Raw genomic sequence first — 26697 nt, 5'->3', positions numbered from 1 at the left:
CAAACTTTCCTCCTGCATTACTTCGTAACTTAGCATAGATAGGTTCTTCGAACTTGTGCAAGGCAATAAGAGTGTAAGGAAAGGTACCTAATTAAATCGATTTATAGAATTAATAAACGGGGAAAATTTTGTTTAGAGTCCACGTACACAGACATCCACACATTACATGTACAACTGTCGGATAATAGTGATATCGAAATCATTAAAGGTAGTGAATCCCATTTGCATGCCTTAAATGAAGAGTTGTATAAATACAGTGGTATGTTGAAGAGAGTATCATTTTAGAAACTCCCATAAAGTATTGAAAGTGGAAGGTAACATTTAGTAAATTTTTATTGACCGTTAGATTTTGAATTGAATTTTTTTCGGGGCTCACCGTAAATTCCAGTACATTACTAGGCTACCTTTGCAGACCAATGCACTGCATGTGTGTCCATCATGTATATTTTGTGAAGAAAGTTCATCAAAACTTACAAACATTTCTATATACATTCTTGCCACACACTCAAGTCTATATGTTATTACATCAGCTCTCATACTTTTAGATTTGTGTTTATAGATTTAAAAAGAAACACAGAAGACTGCAACAAAAAGGCTTAAGTGTGGCTGACACACAGATTTACTGAGTAGTTGAGTTTTGTGCATTATTCAAATTGTAGATAATTGTTGCCTTCCAAATTTCTCAGCAGAGGCCTAAACAAGTCCCCTGAGGTTCATATTTAATGTTTTGCTGCATTTTGGGAGGTCTGTAAAAGGTATCCCCTACCTTTAAAGCGCCGTTCCATTACTCTATTCCACGGATCACATTATTTCGCATTATTTCGTGAAATCAGTCATCCTTTGAATTTCACATTTTATTTGCACTTTTTTTGTGTTTAGCGTTGAAAATATTTTCGGCAGTTCTTTATCACGTTTGTTGATTTACTAGAACTTAGGCTTTTGCCAAGGCCCTCTCGCTGTATGGTGGTGAGCGAATGGGGCGAACGGAGCGAGCTCTAGTGAGTTAGACAGTGCGAGGTAGCGCTTAGTCTGGGCTCCGTCCCCTTTTCCTTGGTGCGATAAACCAAGAGAGGGCGCAAATTTTATGATTGCGATAATCGAAAGACTGCGCGCCCAACGAACACTACCAGCGGGAGTGCGATCAGCTGGCATTCTCATTAACCAGTAAAACTGTCTGATTGACTGCGAGTCATGAATATTCATGACCACTCTACACTTAGTAGCGTGAACTCTTGATAGTAGGCCAGCCAAGATGATTTTTTTTACTTTGCACGGCAAAATTTGTTAATGCTAAGTTTCCCTGCTGAAAGTCTTGCAAAAATACTTAAGTTTAGCGTACGGCCGGATGTCAAGCGCGTTTTTGCCGAAAAATGCCTTTTTTAGCCCAAAATTTGAAAGAATGTAAGGCACCACAGAAAAACCTGATAGAGAGATATCTTCGTCGCGACGATGTCGCATTGTGCATGTTTGATGATTTGCATATGAACAGGCGTCACGTGCATATGAATAAGCAACCGTGCATATGAATACACGTACTTTCTATTCATACCTTTGTTTAATCGTCCCGACGATAAGCGACGATAGAGAAAGGATTCCCTTTCACTAATCGTCGCTCTTCGTCCCGACTTACTAGCTATTTTCAAAGTTCGGCTTCTATTGTGCCTTGCGTTTCTTTTGTTAAAAACGTCGCATATCGTTCCCGACGAATCATTGTTCAACCGTCGGGAGACGTTCTGACTACATGGCTTCGTTTCGATGCCGTTCGTGTTCAAGTTTATGTTTTGTTCAGCTTTACTTGTCACAGCATAAAGCCTGTTATCCGTGTGATCTAAAACGTCGCATATCGTCCCGACGAATTACCATTACTGTACCACCGAAATTCCGTCTCTGTTCCATCGTCGAGCAACGTCCAAAACGCGTGGCTACAGCTAATCCGCTGGGTGATATGATTCGCAATGCCGAGTACGATAATGAATGGGAAGTTTTGTGTTTTCACGAGAAAAAAAAAGTATTCTCGCTGCTATAGATAATTGTGAATAACAGGCTGACTTTCTGTCTTTTGTGCAAATGGTAATTACGGCGATGTGAAAGGAGACTTGACCGCAGTCGATAGACATTGAATTTGTATTATCTTGTCTTTACGCGTAGGAAACACGGCGGAGAGATTTTGTCCGGTTTACAAACGAAAACTTGACCATCGTTGCAAAACTTATTTGATGGTCGCCGTTCGTTGTCAAACTCCGACAACTTCTGTCATATTTTTTTTTTGCTGTAGAATACATTGATTTTTTTTTCTAATTTCACACAACATTGATTCAAATATTTGTATTTTAACAACGTGTTTACCTATTTATTCTGTTGCGGCATTTACTTCAACTGGTCGTCGGCCTTCGCGTGGTTGTAATCATTGTTAACATTTATGTCATCTTGTAAAATTTTAGAGCGGGCGGAGAGATTCTGTTCAGCGTTCAAACGGGAATTCGACTGCAGAACTTGTTTAAGCTGTCAATCCCTGCTGACTGTTCTCATTGTTTGTTATGCTAAAAAAAGGGATATTGATTTCATGTTGTCAACATACCAAAAATGTCAGCTGCATTCGCCTTTTAACCTTACTGTAAAGGCGGATTTTTTTTTTCACCCACTTTGCGCAACCAGAAACTAGCGCAAAAAGAAAATTATGCGAATGTTTTCACCTGCCATTATGTTTCAGGAGATGATGTCTTGGTTTCGGTAAAATACGAAATTCTCTTTCACGGCCAAGTGCGAAGAATTGGTCACTAAGATGGTTGATGGTAGCTACGACGACTTGTAAAGGAAACTTGACTGTTATCGAATTAATTGTTAAGCTTCAGGTGGAGAGATTTTGTCCGACTTCCAAACGGGAACTAGACTAACATTCTTATACTTATTTCAGCTGGTTGTCTTTCTTTGTTAAACTCCGTTGACTTCTGTCATTTTTGTAGCTGCATAGAATACATTGATTTCTGTGTTCTTTGACACATTGAATCAAATCTGTGTATTTTAATACCAGGTTTACCTTTTTACTTTGTTGCGGCATTTACTTCAACTGGTCGTCGGCCTTCGTCATGGTTGCAATATAATTGTTAAAATTTATGTCGTCCTGTAAAATTTTAGAGCGGGAGGAGAGATTCCGTCCAGTTTTCGAACGGGAATTCGACTGAAGAACTTGTTTCAGCTGTCCATCCCGCTTTTGTCGATCCCTGTTAACTGTTCTTATTGTTTTTTATTCTTAGAAAAAGAAACAAAACAAAGAAAAAATTGATTTCATGTTGTCAACATATACCATAGAATGTCATCTGCGTTCGCCTTTTAACTTTACTGTAAAGGCGGATTTTTTTTTGCCCACTTTCCGCAACCAGAAACTAGCACCAAAGGAAAATTATGCAAATGTTTTCACTTGCCATTATGTTTCGGGAGATGATGTCTTCGGGAACACACACACACACATACAAAATAAACCACACACACACACACACACACACACACGGAACTCTTTTTTTCACGGCCGAGTGCGAAGAATTGGTCGCTATAAGCCCCTTTTACACTTTCACGGATTGCATCACGGATGACCATGGATCGTCGGTCTGGGATCATCCGTACTATTTCCGGCATGACCGTGTTGACTTCGTGAAGTCATCCGACATTATCCTTGATCATCCGGCATGTCCGCCGAAAAAAAAAAAATGAGCTTGCTTAATTTTTCATCCCGGACATCACGGATGGAAATCAATAGAAACTCTTCCTTGTCGGCACCGTCTACTCCGTGTTGCATCCGTATTCCTTCCTTGTAGGCACCGGCTACTCCGTGTTGCCTCCGTGAAGACATCGGAACGTCCGTATTAGCATCGGCTCCATCCGGGATGAGAAATTCGTGTATATTTTGCCAATACAAGCTCAGAAAGTCAATGAAATTTGCTCACATCTTCACCCATCAGTACAGCCAATCGACTCCTCTAGTAGGTTTATATCGCATGAGAATCTTCAAGTGACCCACACACATCTTCTTGCTGTTTTTTTTTTTTTTTTTTTTGGGGGGGGGGGGGGGGGGGTTGATTTGTCTTAGTTTGTTTTGCTTTGTTTATGTTGAATATGTTCCCGCAAAATGAGATTTTGCAACAAAGAGATATGCCTTTATGATGTCGACAAGCAGATGCGTATGTAATCTGCTGTAGATTTTCTGGTGTGCTTGTTACATATTACTTAGCTCTGGAAACATGTCGCCCAAGAATGATAAAGTATCAAAAGAAAAAGCAAATGTAATGTGTCAACTTTTTGGGGATATCCGCGTAAACACCGCGAAGGGACCCAGTTGCATCCGTGCTCTTCCTTGATATCCGTGTTAGCTCCGTATCGTTTCCGCTGTGGTCCGCGTTCATTCCTTGTCTGTCCGTGTAGGCACCGTACTTGTCCTTGTAGCTTCCGTACTTGTCCATGTAGACAACCAGTTGGGACTGTATTCACACCGGCATTGAAAGGAAAATCGATATTTTGCATGCCGGAACACCACGGATGACGATCCGTGGTCATCCGTGAAGCAATCCGTGAAAGTGTAAAAAGGGGCTGGTAGCTACGAGTTGTAAGGAAACTTGACTGTTAGTGATATAATATTGTTTGGCATCAGGTGGTGAGATTTTGTCCGACTTCCAAACGGGAACTAGACTAACATTCTAATACTTATTTCAGCTGGTCGTCGTTCTTTGTCAAACTCCGTTAACTTCTGTCATTTTTGTTGCTGTAGAATACATTGATATTTGTGTTCTTTGACACACCATTGAATCAGATCTTTGTATTTTAACACCGGGTTTGCCTTTTTATTCTGTTGCGGCATTTACTTCAACTGGTCGTCGGCCTTCGTGATGGTTGTAATATAATTGCTAAAATCTATGTCGTCCTGTAATACCTACATGTAAGAGCTGGAGGAGAGATTCTGTCCAGCTTTCAAACGGGAATTCGACTGCAGAACTTGTTTCAGCTGTCCTTTTCCGGCTGAGTGCGAAGAAATGGTCGCCAAGAAGGTTGATGGTAGCTACGACGAGTTGTAAAGAAACTTGACTGTTATTGATATAACAATATATTGTTAAGCTTCAGGTGGAGAGATTTCTCCGATTTCCAATGGTTTGTTTCATTTAACATATTAAAGATATTTTCTTTCAGTTACATGCATTCTTTCAAACGTTGGGGTAAGTTTAGAATGAGTATCTCATGCTTTGAATTGCACCATGTGCCCATTTCTATGCAAGAGCCAAATTTTCCTTTTCTTGAACTTGTTGGACACCTCAGTGTCTATATAGAATAGTTATTTCAGGCTAGAGAGGCGCATCAATTTTGAACTTTGTGTTTGAAAGGCTATTGTCATCTTAAAGACGACTTATAATGTCGCTCAAATCGACTGAATGGAGCAAGCCCTCTTACGATGCATGCTCGGATCTACAAAGACTTTATGGTCTAGTGCTCCGACATACCCAACAAAGAGACGGGACGAAAAGCATCGGTGTCTGTTTTCTCTGTTCTGTCCTCACCCTTTCCTCTATTCTTCTATCATCCCTCCTCTTCCATGATATCCCCGCCTATCATATAGGCTAACACTAGAGGCGCCTGCCCCCGGGAAAGGCCGAGACTTCACCGGCGTCGGCGGGCAGGTCCTCTACCTGCTTGCCGACGGGAACGGCGTAACCCTGCATGTCGGTGCAGGAGTATAGGCAGGCGATATCTTTTCTTAAAACGTATCCCCTTTCTTTCTCTGTAAATATCTCGATTGTAAATATATATATATATATATATATATATATATATATATATATATATTGTTATTATTATTATTATTATCATTATTATTATTATTATTATTATTATTATTATTATTATTATTAGATTTTGTGAATAATTAGTAGTATAGTGTAGGTTTTTATAATTGAATTTAAGTGTATATTTAAATTGAATATATTTTTTGGAGTAAATTGCCCACCCGGCACACCCGGCACACCCGGCAGAGAGCTCCACAAAGCTAAAAGAACAACATCAGCATCGGTGGTACACAGGATGTGGTTGCTTAGGCGACGCTTTCTATTGTCGGGATGGGGATGATGATGTAGGCGACGCTTTCTATTGTCCGGATGGGGATGAAGAAGGTTCTTTTATAACGTGAAACGTTCAGCGTAGCAAACTTAATCTCCTGAAAGTAGATAGCGGGAGTCCATTCAAAAAGAAACTGCCGCGTACCGTTGACGTGCTTGTACATTATACGAAAAAGCTATTCTTGCTTGTTGTGATGACTACACGCTGGCACAGCGGTATTCACACTGTTGCTGATCACTTGATCTGACAATCAACCTACATGTTGCATAATATTTTAAATGGGCCATTGGAAGTTTGACGGAAATTTGTATACATTGCTAACCATTCTCCTTTCGTCCGTGTATATGAATTCGTCAACATAGAATGAAATTTGAAGATTTGGCGCCTAATATATTTGAACCGAATTTTGGAATATGCTTCAGGTTCTCTTCCTGCAGATGTTAATCCCACAATGTCGATCAAATTATAAGACAGTTAATCTTTCTGAAGCGGTGGACACACAAAATTGTCATGTCAGTGATCATCCTAAGAATGATGTGTAAAGAAGACGAAGTTTAACCTTGCCTTTGGTTTTGTATTGTTTTACCGCTTAAGTTGCAACATGCGAACACAAGGTTTTACTGTAAAACGAGGAATAATTGCGTGCATAATAATTTTGTAAATTTCCCGAGAACCAAGAGATTAGCATGCAAGTGGAAGTTCTTGCCTACACTATATGCATTGAATGCCAGCGACAATAAGCATAGTTATTATTTATGCCATGGATACTTTAATGATATTAAGAATCGCAAATCTTCAGTATTGCAGGGATGAACCATAAAAATCAAGCATAATCATGACTGTTTTATGCCAAATAACATTGTTTTTTTTCTTTCTTTTTTGTTTGGGTGTTTTTTGGTTTTCCTCTTTTTTTTGGAGGGGGGGGGGGGGGGGGGGGGGGGCGAGGGCGCCGTGGCACGGTGGATATTTAAGCTTCACGACTCCCAGTCGAAGGACCCGAGTTCAATTCCCTCCCCGCAGCGATTACGTCCTATTCCGTCCTATAGCAACTCTATATACGATTATAATGTCAGGCGGGCCCTCTTATAGCTAGAGCACTGATAGCATTGAAGAGGCTACTCTAAATAGAGAAGAGTTTTTTGCAATTATCATCATTGTTATCGTTATTGTTATTATTATGATTATTGCGGGTTTTTTTTTTTCTTGGGGGGGGAGGGTACTATTGCTACAATATCATTAGTCTTGCATGAATGCGGTTAGGATATGTTCTACCTCCTATCTCTTTGTAACATTCATCTATCATCTTCACAACAAATTTCAAGACATCATTATGTTTGTGTCATGTACTAGTATTTCATGCTTAACACCTTGAATATGCTTCTCTGCCCCTCGAAAAAAAAAAATGCGGACAGTTTATCAGCATGTAGCACATTGATTTGATGAAACTGCAAAACTGAGGCTGTACTTTTTTACATGTTTAGATTAGTTTCTTTTTGATAGCAGCGGAATAGTGTGCAATGAAAGCCGACTTATGGATGTTATCATAATAAGTTATCGAGTCTTATACGATACACTGTTACCTGTAATCTTTAATTATAATTTTGCGATTTTCGTCTTTTACGTTAACTTTCAGTATATATATTATGTATCAAAATGGACATGCGCCATTTTAGATATTGAATGGAGTTATTCTTGACTTTAGATATCAAATAGAGTTATTCTTGACAACGGTTTGTTACATTAAACATATTCAAAGTGCTTTTTTTTCAGTACCATGCATTCTATCAAATGTCTAGTAAGTTTACAACTAAGAATTAGTATGCTTAGAATTGCACCATTGGCCCACTTTTATGCAAGAGCCAAATTTCCCTCTTTTTTGTACGCGGTGGACACCTCAGTGTCTATATAGAATATGAGAATGATAGTTATTTCAGGCTAGAGGGGCGCATCAATTTTGAACTTTGTGTTTGAAAGGCTATTGTCATCTTAAAGACGACTAATGATGTCGCTCAAAGCGACTGGAGCAAGCCCTCTTATGATTCATGCTCGGATCTATAAAGACTTTATGGTCTAGACATTCCCAGTAGTATACGCCAAAGAGACGGGACGAAAAGCATCGGTGGTACACAGGATGTGGTTGCTTAGGCGACGCTTTCTATTGTCGGGATGGGGAAGAAGAAGGTTCTTTTATTATGTGAAACGTTAAGCGCGTGGTCATCTTAATCTCCTGAAAGTAGCTAGTACAATATAGGAGTCCATTCAAAAAGAAACTGCCGGGTACCATTGAATTGTATATCAGAGAGGCTTACAACCTGTTTCTTTTCTCGGACGAAACGCTAAAGCAGTCCTGCTTAGCGACGGCGTTCACGCTCCATCTCACGCACTACCATGAGAAGGAATAGCGATACCACGCATGATGCATGAAAACATGTTTAAAAGGCGAGAAAACTAATGAAGTTTAAAGTTGACTTCTCCTTCTTCTTTCAATGTAAACAGAATAATTGAATAGATCTATTGAAGCGGATTGTCACTGCTGCGAACGATCGCCATAGCATCGTTAGTCTTGCGAGCAAATCGAAATCCTAATACTTTTATTTTTGCCTGATAATATGAGTAGTAACCCTTTAAAGTACTCGTAAATTCGACGTTTCAAACAGTATAGTAAAACAATGAAATGTATTTCAAAACATTTGGATGCGTTGGGTGTTAGCATTTAATAGCATCCATCTGCATTTTATTTTCCGTCCGTATTGCACACAGAAACGCAAGCAAACATTATACTGTGAATACGCTGTAAAGCATCGTATCATTATTAAAAGTGTATTCATTCTTCTTTTATTTTCAGCCTGCTTGAAGTAGTAGTCAAACCATGTGATCAGTTAGGCAGCCTATGTATAAAGATAGTCGTTACTCAATATTCGTTTGATTTGTTACTGTGTGGTTACGATTACGAACGATGGTTATGAGTCCGAAACACTCGTTCATATTGAACTACATGTATAAAGGTCAAAGCTGTTTCGATAGTATAGCTCGGTACGAGTTCAAAACGCAATCGAAATCATCAGAATGCTATCTTAGGCGGAAATTATAGCTGTGGAAAACTTGTATTAAACATAGGTCAATAAAGATTGCCATATCCAATCTCCGTAAAAAGTTTTGATTCATGCCATCCTCTGAGCATTTTGAGATATTTTGCTTGTGTTTTGATTATGTTACGATTTAGGTTTGAACTATGAAAATTAAAAGGTGTGGTTACCTCAACGATGTCGCAGTTCCATTAACCATGATGGGTAAAGGGAATTCATGACTTTATAAGACTAATCCTTGCTAAATTGAAGATCAATTCTTTAAACCATCACTTATGTCTTGTAAATAGATACGTCTGTAATCATAACCAAAATGCCGTAGGAGACAAAAATCATCAAACGTTTATAAGCGTCATCCGACAAATTTACAATTGACAATGCAAATGTATGATTGCCCCATTTGAATGTAATAGCTGTAAGCTATCTTTACGTTGAAGTTAACTTCCCTCCTTGAGAAAAAGAAAAAAAGTCGGGTTTTCGCTAGAGGTACTTATTAGGAAACGATAAAAACAATTATCAAGAGATAAGCTATACAAACATCAAACAAACGTATATTCTGTTCGTTATATGCATGGATCTGTTTATTTGTTTGTTTGGTCATTATTTTAATGGCATTGATCTTGTTTTTTTTTAATGGCATCGGTCTTGGTCGGGGGAAAGATAACAAAAAAAAAAAAATGCATCACTCTGTTATCAGATCAGGATGATTGCGAGAAGGGTGTACATGTATTCCCGCCTTTTTTATACAGGCAAACAATAAGAGCTTTGTATGCTATTATAAAAGCCTGGAGGCAAAAGGCAGTTTCAACGTTCAACTCATAGTAACCATAGTTTATCCAGGGCTCGACACTAACGGTGGCCCGGTGGCCCGCGGCCATCAAAAACGCACATCGGGCCACCAAAATTTCAGAAATGAAGACTTTGGTGGCCTGATCGGGCCACCAAAAAAGGACGGATGTTTACCTTTGGGCCACCAAAAATAAAAGTTAGTGTGGAGCCCTGGTTTATAGGACATAAAGTAAGTTAGCGTCTCACTGACTGTGGTTCTTTTGTTTTGGCAAAACATGAACACAAAGAGGGTCTGATTTTTTTTTTTTGTACATAGTACTTGTAGCAGACATTTATGCAGATTCTCCAACAGCATCGCTCCATTACGTCACTTCCTGCTATCAATGGCGAAGAAAGGATGATGGCTGCTTGATTATCCATTCCTTGAGATTGCAGGAAGCTCACCTTTCTTGTGTGTGTGTTTCGTTGTGTGTGGTTCTGTGGTACTCAGTTACAAGGCGTGAAGGTCCGAGTCTTTTCATTCTGATTACACATTTCAATACAGGCAACTGATTCGAGTTTCGCAAAGCTGTTGAGGCAAATTCTTTGCACACTAGACCTCTGAACTGTCAGGTACACGTACTACACGAAAAACATTCTTATTTAACAAACACATTTTGTGTAGCGACAAAGCTTTCTGTCATTTTCTCAAATAGGCCCTACTTCTAAAAGCGCTCAGATGAAGAGATTTCACAAAGAGAACACGAGTTAAAAATGGGCATCAGTTATTGTTCCGATTTCTCTCCCTGCCGGCAATAACTTATTCAATAAGTCTTTGGACTGGGAAAAGTACACATATATTCATTTGGCGAATTAGCGAATGAATTATTACACGAATTGTCTTTGCGAAAAGGAAATTAACCTTGTATATCTCCAAAGATAAACTTTGAACAGCCTGTCACATAGTAGGGAACAGCTGATTATTATCATTATTTGAATGAATTATCTATTGATGAAGCCAATAACATTTGTAAATGTACACACGGAGAGCTGTCGTAAGTTCGCTATTTTGTGTTTTAGCTGTTATAAAATATCTCACATTATATATATATATATATATATATATATATATATATACACACATATCGTACTTTGTGTCTACACTTTTCAAACGCCATTGTGCGTCATGCCAATCACCACTTCATGAAATGTGGTGCGTGTATATCGCCGATCAGAGTCTTGCTCAGCTCATCAGTATTGCGCAATTCTAAAGCCCTCCCCGCCGCACGCTCTATGCCTTTTGTCTTCAATGGGGTCAAGAGCAATGCTCATTAGCATCTTATGCTCTACAACGGAAGCGGAGTCTCGATCGGGCCAGCCTTTTGTCAAGGCCCTCTTGCTGTATGGTGAAGAAAGCCCAAATGTAGCTGAGTGGGGTTGCGCGCTGGCGTGGTCGGCTGGGCTCGCTTCGCTCGCCCATTACAGCGAGAGGGCCTTGACAAAAGGCTACGATCGGGCAAGAACAATAGGTGCAAAGCGCACCGTAAAGTCGATGGTTGGAAAAAAAAATGTAACGGAAAAAAAAAATGTCTCAAAGCAACCGTGATTTGGGACACTTTTACTAATTTTTCACACTGAAATCTTCTGAACAGATAAATAAAACACCAAGGAATCATTATCCGTCATTAAATAACTTCCCTATTTGACCCAAGTAGTGCATCCCCTTCATCTCTGGCTCATTACTGGAAAACTCCACGTGCGACATAGTACTCGTTGTGAGAGAGCGCCACACCGAATAGACGTCACCTAATAGGTTGCAGCGTGAAAAGCTTAAACTTCTTTAGACGAGCATGGGATCATTTTCTTTCTTTCTTTCTTCCTTTCTTTCTTTCTTTCTTTCTTTCTTTCTTTCTGTCTGTCTGTCTGTCTTTCTTCCTTTCTTCCTTTCTTTCTTTCTTTCTTTCTTTCTTTCTTTCTTTCTCTACATATGTAAAATAAAGAGAATATGTGCGGAATCAAACACAAAATCCTTACGTTTTGTTTTCCCGTTACCCGACTATTGCAATAATGTCGAAAGATAACTTTACAACGAGAAATGACAGTGTTTGAGACAGAAAAAACAACAACAAAAAACGGGAAATAAAGATTTGTTGGATTTTTTTTTCATCACTGGGTAATACTGTTCCGTAGAATCTTTGGTTAGAGGGATTTAGCATTGCGTGCTGGCCAACGCGGCTCTATAGCTGAAAGTCAGGGGATCGCCGCGGCGGCGGTGATCGAACAGCAATTACTCGTTTACCTTCCTGTATATCAAAACATCCTTTGAACTACTGCGTATTGAAAGTAACGTGTAAAGGATGGAGAAAAAGACAGTTTGTTTTGAACAAAACAAGCACAAGTGTGATGATGGCACAATACCAATATACACACTGTCTCGAATAAAGAGAATCAGGCGCTAGCGTAGGGCCTATTTTCATACCCATGGGGACTTATCAAATTAAACAAGTACCAACTTGCACCAAAATGACGAGAACGCTAAATATAGAATTTCCGATCACCTTCGTAAATTTGAACCGAACCCGTTATCGCGAATTACGGCAAATTGCATGACATCGATCAAAACAACTCGTGACTATATCTGTTCGATCTGAAATTGAAATTAGCCTCCTACACTCTTAAAAAGAAAAGGGTAAATCAACATTTAAAAGGGCTGAGGAGTGACAACGTTTTTAAGGTAATGTTGCATTCACCCTATCTATCCAGCTGAATCCAATGTTAGATGTGCTAGATACAGCTAGAAAAAGGGTGAATACAACATTTTGAAAACGCTGTCGCTCCTCGCCCCTTTTAAAACGCTGTTTTACCCTTTTCTTTTTAAGAGTGTAATGCTACGGGTTTTGGTTGAGCAACCGCCTCGACAGACCAACGGACATTATGCGCAATATGTAATCATACAGCCAACTTCACTTTCAGATTGTGTACGTGGCGGTCATCGCAAAGCGAATAAAAACCTCGCGAAAATATTCGGCGTATACAGTAAATGAAAGAGAAATGTACACATTATTAGTAATAAGAAGTATGAAGTGAAAAGGCTGTCTAACGTGCAGGAAATAAAGCATTCCAACACAGTGAATCAATTCAAGACAACATACAGTGTGTAGTAATATTCTTTATGAAAACCAGCAATCTCCTTATTTCAAAACATGTTCAGACTTCTAAATTACTTCATGTTACACATAAAAAAAATTACGCGGTGCGTAATATATGTCCCCGCCGGAAGTAGCATTTAGTAGCAAAATGTACAATATAGGTAAAAAGATGAAGGTCAAAGGTCAAAGAAGTCAAAGGTCAAAATTCTATGTAGAAGTTTTGAAGCCCTCACCTAGTGCCATCACATAAAGCAAACGGAATCGAAATCGGGTTAGAAATGGCGAAGGAGTAGCATTTTGTAGCCAATGTACAATATAGGTAAAAAAATCAAGGTCAAAGGTCAAAGAAGTCAAAGGTCAAAATTCTGTGTAGAAGTTTTGAAGCCCTCACCTAGTGCCATCACTTAAAGCAAACGGAATTGAAATCGGGTTACAAATGGCAAAGGAGTAGCATTTTGTAACAAAATGTACAATATAGGTCAAAAATCAAGGTCAAAGGTCAAAGAAGTCAAAGGTCAAAATTCTGTGTAGAAGTTTTGAAGCCCTCACCTAGTGCCATCACATAAAGCAAACGGAATCAAAATCGGGTTAGAAATGGCGAAGGAGTAGCATTTTGTAGGCAATGTACAATATAGGTCAAAAATCAAGGTCAAAGGTCAAAGAAGTCAAAGGTCAAAATTCTGTGTAGAAGTTTTGAAGCCCTCACCTAGTGCCATCACTTAAAGCAAACGGAATTGAAATCGGGTTACAAATGGCGAAGGAGTAGCATTTTGTAGCAAAATGTACAATATAGGTCAAAAATCAAGGTCAAAGGTCAAAGAAGTCAAAGGTCAAAATTCTGTGTAGAAGTTTTGAAGCCCTCACCTAGTGCCATCATATAAAGCAAACGGAATCAAAATCGGGTTAGAAATGGCGAAGGAGTAGCATTTTGAAGCAAAATGTATAATATAGGTCAAAGGTCAAGGTCAAAGGTCACAATTGAAATTCTGTATAGAAATTTCAAAGCTCCCATGTAGTGCTATCATATAAAGCAAACAGAATCAAAATCGGGTTAGAAATGGCGAAGGAGTAGCATTTTGAACATTTTGATCACACACGGACGCACACACGGACGGACACACGGACGGACGGACGGACACACGGACGGACACACACACGTACGGAGCCCGTTTCATAGTCCCCTGCTCGAACTCGTTCGGCGGGGACAATAAATTTGGAGCTGTATTTCTTTATTTATTTATCTATCTTTCTATGGCATTCAGTTACATATATATACCATCCATTCAATCCTAGATTGGAACTACTTTCTCGATGTTTTCCTCTCTATCTGTCTTTCGGTATATGCAATGCTGAATTTCGTGTAGGATATTTTCTGCTATTACTTTTCGAACAAGAATCCGCCTTAGGGCTGGGTTCCACTGCCGATCAAATCTGCATGTTATGATCTATAGTCCGACAGAGTGTTAAAAAATATCGTGGAAGCCAAAACCAATGTCGATCAAGGTAGATCGATCACATCCAGATCGATTCCGATCGCGTCCTTGTCGAGAGAGATTTGATTGGCAGTGGGAATCCATCGTTTCCATACTTGACTTCATGTATAGTTGCTATTACAGGGCCTACAGTTCGGGACATAGAGTCAAACTTTCGTTTTATAGGCCTATACTGATGGTATTACGCGTGCATTGATACATAATAAAAGCATTTCCTTCCTTTGTACGTTAGCGTGGGGACGATTAGTGAAGTTCACCACGATAATAATGAAAGGCTTGACCGTCAAAAGAAAGATGACCCTTTCCCAGGAACAATGAAAGCAGTGTCCAGCTGTCTTGAAAGACACCATCCTGGTGGAACAATACAAGAAGAATCGAATAAGACACGCTGATTCAACAACACACACAACGAGACTCGTTTTAGACACAGCTCGCAGAGGGTGCGCTCGCTTGTGAGTTGGGGTATCCCTCTTGCCAACTAGCTATAGAAATCATGTAAGCCATTTTAATAGTGTAAAATTTGTATGAATTTTACATACTAATTTTGGTGCAAACACCACACATCACGAACAGCTTCTTAGTGTAACTGATTAGGCCTATGATAACACAAGCAGTTGTATGGGCATAGTATTCGCGCTGTTACGTCACTGATAGGCAATCACGGGACGGATACACTGATTTGGTCTATCAACAAACATCAATTAGAAAAGCTATCTTTTTCGATTCTCTGATTAGATAGAATGATGTGGAATCGGGTTCTTTAGTGTGATCACTGTACAGGTAAGATTATATGCCTAACTAAGACTTGACTCATTTCAAAAGAGCGCGTACCCTATTATGTGATCCCCAAAATTCATAAAGAAAGGGGGAATGGAGTAGGGGATATAATAGGCTTTACCAAACATGCCAAATGGAGCAGCATCGCGCTGTCGACGATGCTTTTAACACATGTCCGAAATCATTAATTTTCCTTCAAAATATATGCAGCTGAGAGTGATCAATTTCACTAACATAAAAGTCTTAATCTCATTTCGTTCTGTCCCTTCTTTTTCATTAATAGAAACCATAATGATGAACGAGGATTCAAATCCTTAGGTTGTGGCATTTCTATTGCGTTTGACGGTTAAATTGCGGTATTGTGAAGGTTTCCAATTGACAGGACACATAATTCGCTGTAATTTAGATCAGCTGTAGAACGCGGGCATCCAATATTGATCATTATTTTAAGAAATATTTGTGAAAGATCGTGAAGATATCTTACGATACTCAAATTTACATAATCATACTACCAAATACCCAACGTCGAAGAGCTCTGCAAACTTCATAGTTGTGTTGATGATATTAAGCGATGGTCTCGCGATAATCATTTGAAATTGAATTCTGATAAATCAGAATTGTCAGGCGGGCTAGTTTTCTCACAAAAATTTATCTCCCAGTCCGTCAGAGATCTAGGAGTTATGGTAGATAAGCATCTGAACTTTAAAAAACAACAACAAACGAACAAATGAAATAACACACACATTAAGAACTCATGTCGTTCTGCTGCTTCAGGGGTATTTGTAAAAATACATTATTAATATCCGTAAGTTATCGGAGCAGTCTTCCACCGAACGTCTAATTCACGCATTTGTTACTTCTCATCTTGACTACTGCCATTTCCTTCTTGTTGGTCTCCCTGCTTCGAGTATTGCACCAAATTCAAAATTCAAAATACAGCTGCAAGACTTGTAACCCTGACAAAAACATCTGACCAAATTACTCCAGTTATCCAATCCCTCCACTGGCTCCCCATACATCAACGTATCACCTTTAAAATCATCCTTATTGTTTACAAGATAAATATTATGGATTAATCTTACCTCCCTTCCGCTCCTCCACTACAGCCTGTTCTCTCTCTTCTCTCCAATTATCACGTGGTCCCGCACATACCCGCTATGGTGATATATGACCTTTTCTGTATTTCCCCACCCCTTTGGAATAAACTCCCTCTCTATATTCGTATAGCTGAAAGTGTTGATATGTTCAAATCATTGTTGAAAACTTGTCTGCTTACTCAATCCTAATCTTGTTGTTGTTGTTGTTGTTGCTGTTATGTACATAATGGTGTATCTTAATTATACCTCAATATTTTTAATGTATATATCGGGCATCCTTTCTCTTTATAAGATTATTGGTGCTGTTCGTTATTCCCAGGTTCGCTATTCCGAAGGGTCATTAATCTGAAACGCACAAATTTCCTATACCGAGGTTCGTTAATCCGAAAATGAAAAAGGGTTCGTTAATCCGAACATTGCGTTATTCCGACGGGTCGTTATTCCGGAGATTCGTTAGATTGAAAATGAAATTCGGAATAACGAAGCTTCGGAAAACGAATCTTCGGACTAAAGAGTCTTGTGAATAACGAACCTTCGGAATAATGAGCTGTTACCAAGATCATTGGGCAATGGCAGGTTGATGTGCGATGCGTTGTAATGTGCTGGATTGTAAGCAAAAGTAAATATGTTATTTTTTCTTAATTGATCAACTTCATGTACATTAAAGTGTAGAGAGTTATATACGCCTACGCATGATCATCTTGATCTCAGTGGCCTCAAAATATAATTTAGAAGACATCCCAGTGCAGCTGTAACAAATCTGTTAATCCAAAAATTACACGAAGGTTCGTCATTCAAAAAGGCGAATTATCTATGCCGAAAAATAAACGTATGGCTCATCCTGCATGATTTAGAAAATGAAATAAAGTCTCATCCACAGTTACAAAATAAGGAGATGCAGTTGAAAATAAAACAAAATGACCGGATTTCACAGCACACTCACCCGAAAGAGGAATACGTATCACACACGAAACCGCTTTCATCAATATTGGAGCATTGTACTATACATGGTGAATGTATGCTTTGCGTAAATCCAGTTTCCGAACACAAAAGCTATACTCTTGATAGCTTAGTCAGGGGAGCACAATTGACTGAAAAAAAAAATTATAATATTATCAATGAGATACTTCAACAGACTAATCACAGGCCTGCTTCTTAACTCTTTATGTGCCATGGTGGAAACACCCTGTGTGCCACGTTATTCTGAGACACGAAGGTAGTCATGCTTTGAGAAAGAATTCTGTTTTTCCAATTTGTATAACTTCTACAAATTTCTGTTAAGATGGGCGTAATAGTAGGCAAAGTTAAAGAGGAATGCCAAGCTTTGTTTCGATATAAATTGTATGCCGACTCTATTTTCAATTTTTTTTTAATGACCAGTTGCTACATTACTATAAAGGCATGACTTTTGCACATTAAACCGTGACAGAAACATAGAATGTACGAGTAAATCTAGTTGGGAACATCGCTTGATAGTCGTTCACCACATTGAATGCAAGTATGTTAGTATGAGAGGAACAAAAGCACGAGAAACGCTTTCATTGTGCCGCGGGATTAGCAGTAATTAGCGGTTTATTGATCCGTCTTGGCGGCTTTGTTTGTTGAGCAGAATATGCGAAGTTGGCACGCCGTCGACTGAGTCGGAGGTGCGAACGTGGCACATCAATGAGTGTTTCTACTGAGAGCACCTCAGTCGCCACGAATTTTGTCCATCGTATTTTATGACCACTCGAGCTGTTTCTACTGAGCGATAAAATACGAGGTGATGCAAAGGTGACGTGCAAATGCGGCGATTCCGGAAGTCAGGTATTTTTAAAGTCACAGATTTGAGTCACGCGCGCACGAACCCTGCCTGCTTTGCTACAACTGCGTCGGCTATTTTTTGATTAGCCATTTCTCTTCGTCTTCCCATCCAATATACCCCGAACTAACATACTGGTATCCTGCCACTGACTGATGAGAAATCTTTGGAGATCGAGGGTCCAGTTGAGATTTTCTCAAGGCTGCGACATACTAATGTGGTACTCTCGCGATTCGAGACAATATAAAATGAAATAACGCGGTGTAAAATCAAGTAAGTGATGAGGGCTTAGTAATGCAATAAGTTAGGCTGTTAATCACGCGAACAATAGGCGATGAATGCCACAATTCACATGTAACGTAACGTATAGGGCCTATAACACAACACAAGCGAGTTGGTACCAACAAAGCATGATGCGAACACGGTCGCTGTGTGTACACACGTATTTTGTACACATGTGTGCGATGAACCGATTGAAAAGCGCGGGGAGAAATTCTAGACGTCCGATACACCACGAATTTCGCTACCCGGTGTGTTTCTACTGAGAATCGTCCTTCGCGTCACCACGCATCGACCACCTCAATAGATGGACGACGGAGCACCTCGCATCAGCCGGCATCGGCCACTACCAGATCTGTTTCTACTGAGGAAAAATTCGAGTTGTCACCACGCATCGGTCGGTATCGGCCGGCATCGGCCGGTATCACCACACATCGGCTGGCATCACCTCGAATTTTCGTCGCTCAGTAGAAACACGCTAGTGCTCCACTGTGAATCGAGCGTAAAAATACAGTTTTGGTTATTGCTGAAAGCAAAACAGAACACTTCGAATCGCAGCGTTTATGATTATATCATTATGCTTTACTTTAATGTAGCTTGTAGATACATGCATAGTACTTCCCGTGTCCGAGGCACTCGGATAGAGGTCATGAACTTCATGTCCAGTTTTATCATTTTTAGTATGTCAGTGTAGTTCATTCTTTTAATGCTAGATTTCATCAGCCCCCCCCCCCCCCCCCATGCTGAGTCTGATATATCAATACCCGCCTTCACGATGTGCAAAATAGCGCGTTACTGAACATGCTCCAATACTCGAGGTTTTTTTTTTTTTTTTCCAACTTCTCAGACAAAAGAGCGTGCACGCGAGGATTGTACACTTTTTGGTTCAGACGCTCCAGCCACCCTCGGAAAGTTGAGGGGGTTTTTTTGCAACCGTTCACACGTACAGAAAATAACCCGCTAATTGCCAATCGATGAAACTATTGTTCTTGTGCCTCACAGTGGTGTGGAGAGCACGCTGTTGTTAATGATGAGAATAAAAGAACTCAATCAAGTTTCTAAACCCGACCGTTCAAGTACTGCCGGGGCAAATACCGCGCTCATTCAGAAATATCAGCAAGATTTCTGAGGTTATGTATCGCGCTACTGGTTCGCACTAATTTTCTGTTGTGTGTGTGTGTGTGTGTGTGTGTGTGTCCACATGTGCAAAAGACTGGAGTTTGCTAAAGGGTAACAAAAACTGAGTTCTGTAACATGCTAATTTGTGTACGTGTGAACCCCCGATTACAGGTATGTTGTAAGACTTTTGTTGGACTTTCCTACAAAAGGAGGTTTGATTCTAGCCTGCTCGCTTGCTGTGTTCTATCATTTATTTTGCAGTAACGTGTCTGTTTGTATTGCTGGTATGCCATACGGAATATTGTACCATGATTCCACCATCCTGGGGACCGTTTCATGAAACTTTTTGTCAGTGATTTACACCTGATTTACAACTGTTAAAAGCTACTGAAATCCTTGCGTCTGATTGGCTGATGGCAAATTTGTCGGTGAAAACCTCCGACGAACTCGTTGATGAAACGCCCCCCCCCCCCCCCCCCCCCCGTTGATCTACTTTGCGATTCGTTTGCTTTGTATATACGCCCTTGAACGGGTGGCGGTTTTTTCCTCTCTCTCTCTCTCTCTCTCTCTCTCTCTCTCTCATGTCATGATGATGATAGTCGTGTATTGAATGTTATAGGATATGACTATAAAACTGATCTGAATAGCAATGGTGATGACAATTACTACTGCTGGCATAAGTGACAGCTAAATGAACAGATGTTTCCTTGTTCTGATTTCACCTCTCCCTCATTTCTCACTCTTGTTTGCCCCCTCCCTTGAATGATAAAAAACAACAACAACAACAACAACAGACTTAACCGCACAACAAGTCAGATAAATGCGTGCTGGCAACCAATAGACCTACGTGACACGTATCTTTTAGGTTGAAACTAACTTAATGGCCACGACAAATCATATCAGAGGAAATAATGGCAGAAGAAAAAAACTGACAACCCTTCTAGTATAAATTTCTGCGAAAACAGGTGCCCCCCCCCCAAAAAAAAAAAAAAAAAAAATGCGCGCACTGCAACTATTTCAGGTTATAAGTAGTCTGTAAACCGACCGAACGGCATAATTCCATCAAAATGTCGCCTTATCTTGGCTTCTTTAACAGTAAAAAAACCACACGTTGAACAGTATTGGTGTATTACACATTAATGTTAACACTAAAACAAAACAAAGGGGTTATTCGTCGCTTCATACTTACAATCAAATCACGTGTCAAAAAAATAATGATGATATAAAAAAAGGTCCCGAATGCCGAAGAAAATATCGCTTTCCTAGATGCCGCTGCAACAAGCTGAAGTTTATAGTGTAAGAGCTATACCTACCCAATTACACAACAGTAGGCCTACATAATATCATGGCAACATATATTGAAACTTCATTCGATCTCACACTCATAAAATCTGCGTACCACTGCGTGTGAAAATTAGAATGAACATCACGGACATATCAACTGAGAAGTTCCTCTAGATACTTCTTCCCGACTTGGCGATCATCAAACAGTAAAAGACGTGACTATTAATTTATTTGTATCGAATGTAAACTGTTTACTGTAAACGAAAAAAAAACTATACGGAGTGCCTCCTCCGTTTATTGTCTTTGCCGTAACCATGGAGCTACTACGAAACCAAACAAGAAGCACGCATGGACGGCACGTTTCATTGAACTTGATAACCACGTGTTTCGCACTTCGGCACATATTGCACTGCGCGAAACGTAGCGATTACCGTACTTGTGGCGGACATACTGACTTTGGTCAAGGAATGAAAATGGAATACATTAAGAAAAATATTATGATATTGAAATACCGACATCATGAAAATGTTTGGAAACAACGAATGATTATGGAGTATAGAAATGAAAATGCCAAACAAAGATTTTCATTCGCTCATAGGGAAGCTCTCTAGAAGAGATGAAAGCATCTCCCCTCGTATGGCAGTATAAGTTTCCCCAACAAGCTGAGGTTAGTGAGGTGTACACCAGGGCTCGACACTAACGGTGGCTCGGTGGACCGGGGCCACCAAAAACGCACGTCGGGCCCCCCCCAAAAAAGTCGGATGTTTGCCTTTACTTTTGGAAATGGACAGCGGTAACAGTCGACTCCGTATAAGATGCTAAAATAAATGTCAGATGTTGTTTTTATTTTTGGAAATGAATAACGGTAATATTCGACTCCGTACGGTACTAAAATAAATGTCGGATGTTTGCTTATAATTATATACCAAGGATGCTTATACTTTTCGATTTGAATAACGGTAAGATTCAGCTCCGTACGGTGCTAAAATTAATGTCAGAAATTCGATTTTGCGTTCGGAAATGAATAACAGTAATGATAGCGACTCCGTACGGTGATTAAATAAATATCGCATGTTTGCTTTGACGTTCGGAAATGACTACTAGTGATATACAACTCCGTACGATGATAAAATAAATGCCGGGTATTTGCTTGTGCGTTCGAAAGTAAATAGCAATAACATTCAGCTCTTAAAGATGTTAATATAAGTGTCGGAAATTTGCTTTGACGTTCGGAAATGAATAACAATGATATTGAACTCCGTACGTTGATAAAATAAATGCCGGATGTTTTCTTTCAAGCTCTGGATTTGTGGAAAGATAATAATGTACGTTCATCACTTTTTTTTTCATGATTCATTCAAGAATTTCGGGAGTCTGACAGCCATCGGATCTCCTTACGATGTTTTTGTATTGTTTACAGACAAGTATGGCAAACATGAGAGCAAGGCTTCATAGAAGATGAATTACCCTGGTGGCAATCATTGAACGACAATTTCAATTCAATGGGCAATCGTCGGGACCACTCGCGATGTTAGAAAAAATAAACACCTCAGCATCGAGCAATTTCTATTATTGAATGAGCAATCGTCGGGACGATGTGCGACGTTTCAAACTCATACCAAACGGTGATTTAAGTTCAATGGGCAAGCCTAGGGACGATGCGCGACGCTTTAACAATTACTAAGCGCGTCTCTGACCAGTGATTCAAGTTGAATGGACAATCGTCGGGACGATAAGTGCGACGTTTGAACAATTATGGATTAACAAACTCGCCACGGAACGGTGATTTAAATTCAATGGTCAATCGTCGGGACGATGAGCGACGCGAAACCATCACCAAAACCTTTACAAAACGGTTAGTCAAGTTGAATACGCAGTCGTCGGGGACGATGTGCGACGTTTGAACAATCACTGAAACGCTTCGCCGATCGACAAAAGACCTCCTTAATTGATTAGTCGCGACGAAAAGAGACGACTTCGTTCCGACTCGTCGGAACCATCTTTTGTTGATATTTATAATGAGCCAAAAAGAGCGCAGTAATGAGCACATGAGGCCCAAAATTTGGATCGTCGGGGACGATTGGCGACGATCTTTTGTCTCATATCGTCGCGACGAAGATATCTCCCTAACACAGTTTTTCTGTTGTGCCTTAGATATTTTCATCCATTTCAAAACCAATTTTCATCAAACAAAGTTTGAATTCCTGTTAGAATTGCATGCTCTTTCATATTTCATGAAATGTTTCTCACTATCTCACAAAAGAGTTGGAAACATGAAGCCCCACCTCTACCAAAACTACTTGTAAAACATCCTTTTACTGTTTTTCTAATGCCATATCTACATTACATTCTCTCTGTTTCGAAATGTTACCTCGTTTATGCCACCCACAGTATCAATTGAGCCTCATTCTTGGTGTAGTTTAATCTTTTCTTGTCTTGTGTGTCTGTTGCATTTGTCGTTAGTGCATTGTGATTTTTGATTGTCTGTACATATTATATAGACAATAATGAGGAGACAAAAAAGCCAACATCATTTCTCAGTGATATCAAAAATATATGGCCTATATGGAAACTAAAACTAAAAAGATAAAGGAAAGGAAGTTTCTGAAGTATATGTCTCATCGTACCTGTATAAATCTTTCACAAGCATTCCCACTTTTGTTTCTGGCGCGTCCGGCAGGTATTCACAACGTCATCACGCTGTTTGCCGCCATGCTGACGGACCAGAAGATCCTGTTCCACTGTCGCAGCTACACCCGGCTCACAGAGGCCTGCGGGGCCATTATTTCACTCCTATTTCCACTGAAATACAGGTTGGGAAAGTGGCTGAAGTCAGCCCCCATTAAGAAATGGTTGCCAATATGGGAAACAAAAAATGGTTGCCAATTTGATGAATGAATGGGATGGCAATGCATTGCTAAGATTGATAAACTTAAAGAATCAATTACTGTAATGAAGGATAGATTTATTCTAACTACAAATTATTTGTAAAAAGGAGCTTGTTGAAGTGTGCTGGTGCTACATGTTGATAGAAAAGAATACAGTACAAATAGAAAAAGCCTTTTCCTGTAGCAATTCTTATAGAATTTCATGTTCTTTCAACACTGACTGATAGAGACGCTTTTGTTTGTATTCCACTATGTAAAGAACAAAGTCGAACAAGGTGTATCACAAATAAAATCATTTCCTTTTCACCTTTTCACTTTCATTTGGGAGATGTCACTTGTGTAAGTTTCCTTTTCCTTTTTGAAATCCTAATGAGTGAATTTCTTTAGGATTCTCATCATCCATTTGTGTATAAGTGTATGTTTATCCTCCAGTACAGGTATTATATTCTTGGTTGTTCCAGAACCCTGGAATACCAGCCATTTACAATGAATTCAAGAAAACGAAACTCAGAATTCAAAAGGTTCAGAAAGACTCGAGTACTGTACACACCGAGTATTTCGCGAGGTCTTTATTTCTAATAGCGAATTTCGTGTCAGAGTAAGGTGCTATTTGCAAATGACAGGCAAAATATTGATTCTGATCCTGATATGAATGTGATGTGCACACATGTATACATTTCTCCGTTCAGGACAAACTGTGCTCCACGATCGCAAATTTAACCACTTTCGAAATCGTCGGGAAGTCCTGAGTCACAAAAATTTAAACTCGCTATTAATATATGGCATATACATTATGCATTATGTTTTAATCCTCTTGATAAAAGCTTAAAAGCAAAACAAAACAAAAAACCCACATAAGGCGCGGTCAGACTGGCAAAAGATTGCGAAGTTTAAGATCGCGATCTTTAAGATCTCGAAGTTTTGCCAGTGTGACCGCAAACTTCCCGCGAAACTTCTCGCGAAACTTCTTGATCTGTTTGCGGGCGGTGTCTCCCAAGCGCGAGGCCATTGTCATGTACAGATGTGCATTGTTACATCACAATCACTAGTCATCGGACGGTGCACTCTTTCTTGCGCACGTATGAATGGCCCAAACTTCGCGATCTTAAACTTCTCGATCTTTTGCCAGTCTGACCGCGCCTATAGATTATCATGATAATGATACCACACAGTACCCTGCATTTTTGCTGAAACTGGTAGTGATGTGCATAATTATGTTGTTAAATTTGTTCAGCTATCATTACCTGAATGTCTTCATTTTTTGTTTGTGTTTGAACTCCACACAGTTATGTCTACATACCAGTACTGCCTGCTGCTTTAGTTGAAGTGTTGAGCACGCCTACCCCTTTTATCATGGGGGTACACTCGGCTCTCAAGGATGAATCGCAAGAATTGGTAAGTCTCCTGGGTGCATCTTCCCAGGGTGTGGTTAGAGAGTTGTACTTAAAGGGATAGTATGGTTTTAGTTGAGATGGGGATTCAGATTTTAACTTTTTGTTAAATAATTAGAAACCACTTATATGAAGTATGAAAGAGAATACAATGTAAGAGGAATTAAAAGTTTATTGGATAATAATCATTTTTGAAATGGCTGAGATATCCAAAACAATGAAAACAAAGTTGTCCTAATGAAAGGCGGGTCCCACCTTTTATTAGGACCACTTTGTTTTTGGATATCTCAATTCGTTTCAAAACCAAGTAGAAGGCTTAAGGGTGCACCACATATTCTTTCTTGGGTTTGCATGTGGCCCTGAAAAAGGCTTACCCACTCTAACTTTTCGGCAAGGATGTTCTTGCCGTTTTCAAGAGAAACATCAGGAGTGGGTAGGCCCTTTTCAGGGCCACATCCATACCCAAGAAAGAATACATGGTGCACCGTTACGCCTTCTAGCACTCAACATTCTACTGCCATGGAAACCTTCAGAGATTTCAATACCATGATAGTATTTATCTCCTATTGTGATTATTCTTACGCAGCTTGATGTAGTTGTCGCAGACCTGGACGGAGGGTACATCTCCATCCCGGAATGTGTAAACATGCTTCTTCCCTCAGAAGCGATGTACAATAGAGTCCACATGGAGCTGACTATGGTAAGTGAGAACACTGCTTTCTAATTCATTGCAGACCTCCAAACCATTCAGAATTTGGAGGAAAGAATCTGAATTATGACCATTCCCAGGTCTAGTGTCAATAGGAATTTCCTATTTTTCGTGATAATTATGCTACATGCTTCTATGGGAACTGCTCTTTATTTCCTACTTATGAGCCAGATTATTCCTATTTTTCGGTCAGAAAGGTTTGGTGATCTGTCATTGGCCTGATTCTCCTGGAAACTCCCTGAAAAATTTGATGTCTTTCCTCGTTCGGACACGAGTATAATTCATGAAATCTTCCCTGATTTTGGGAATCATTTTAGCCCAATGAGATGCAAGAAACACACAAATATATCTTGGCCTGCTTTTTGGAACCTTTCTGATTTTCATATGGAAATGTTAGCTACACATTTTATTTTATTTCATCTTATTTTTTTGTTGCATGAGACAGATTCCCCAATGACTGGGAAGCTATGCATATTACACTCTGGGCCTTGTTGCTTAAAAATATGCAGTCAAACTTCCGTCAGAAAATCAAACATGAAGTCGGGTATCATCCAATCAGAGTTGAGTAATTGGGATCTCAACTGTTATGCAACAGGGCCCAATTGACATAAGAACTAGCCAAATTTATCCATGGAAAATGTTTGTCACATTCCTTTTTTTTTTCTAAGGCTTATAGTTTAAAACAAAAATCGCAAACTTCCAGTTACCAATATTTATAAATTACATCTATTCAGGCATCCTTCAAGGGATGTGTCTATGA

At 39.6% G+C, this 26697-nt stretch overlaps 1 protein-coding gene across 1 annotated transcript in view; it reads left to right on the top strand.

The window, feature by feature from the left end:
- Nucleotides 1-26697, top strand: part of LOC139720138 (myotubularin-related protein 13-like) — a 125232-nt gene that overhangs the window by 23056 nt on the left and 75479 nt on the right. Inside the window, exons 4-6 of the mRNA XM_071631509.1 lie at nt 23630-23762; nt 25124-25232; nt 25815-25928. Coding sequence (XP_071487610.1) covers nt 23630-23762; nt 25124-25232; nt 25815-25928 — 356 coding nt within the window. The remainder of the gene's footprint in view (nt 1-23629; nt 23763-25123; nt 25233-25814; nt 25929-26697) is intronic.

This window comes from Diadema antillarum, unplaced genomic scaffold (assembly GCF_040938485.1).
Source record: "Diadema antillarum isolate AM-2024a unplaced genomic scaffold, OU_Dant_1.0 scf00000122, whole genome shotgun sequence".
Lineage (NCBI taxonomy): Eukaryota > Metazoa > Echinodermata > Echinoidea > Diadematoida > Diadematidae > Diadema > Diadema antillarum.
This window is presented reverse-complemented; position numbering and strand designations above follow the sequence as displayed.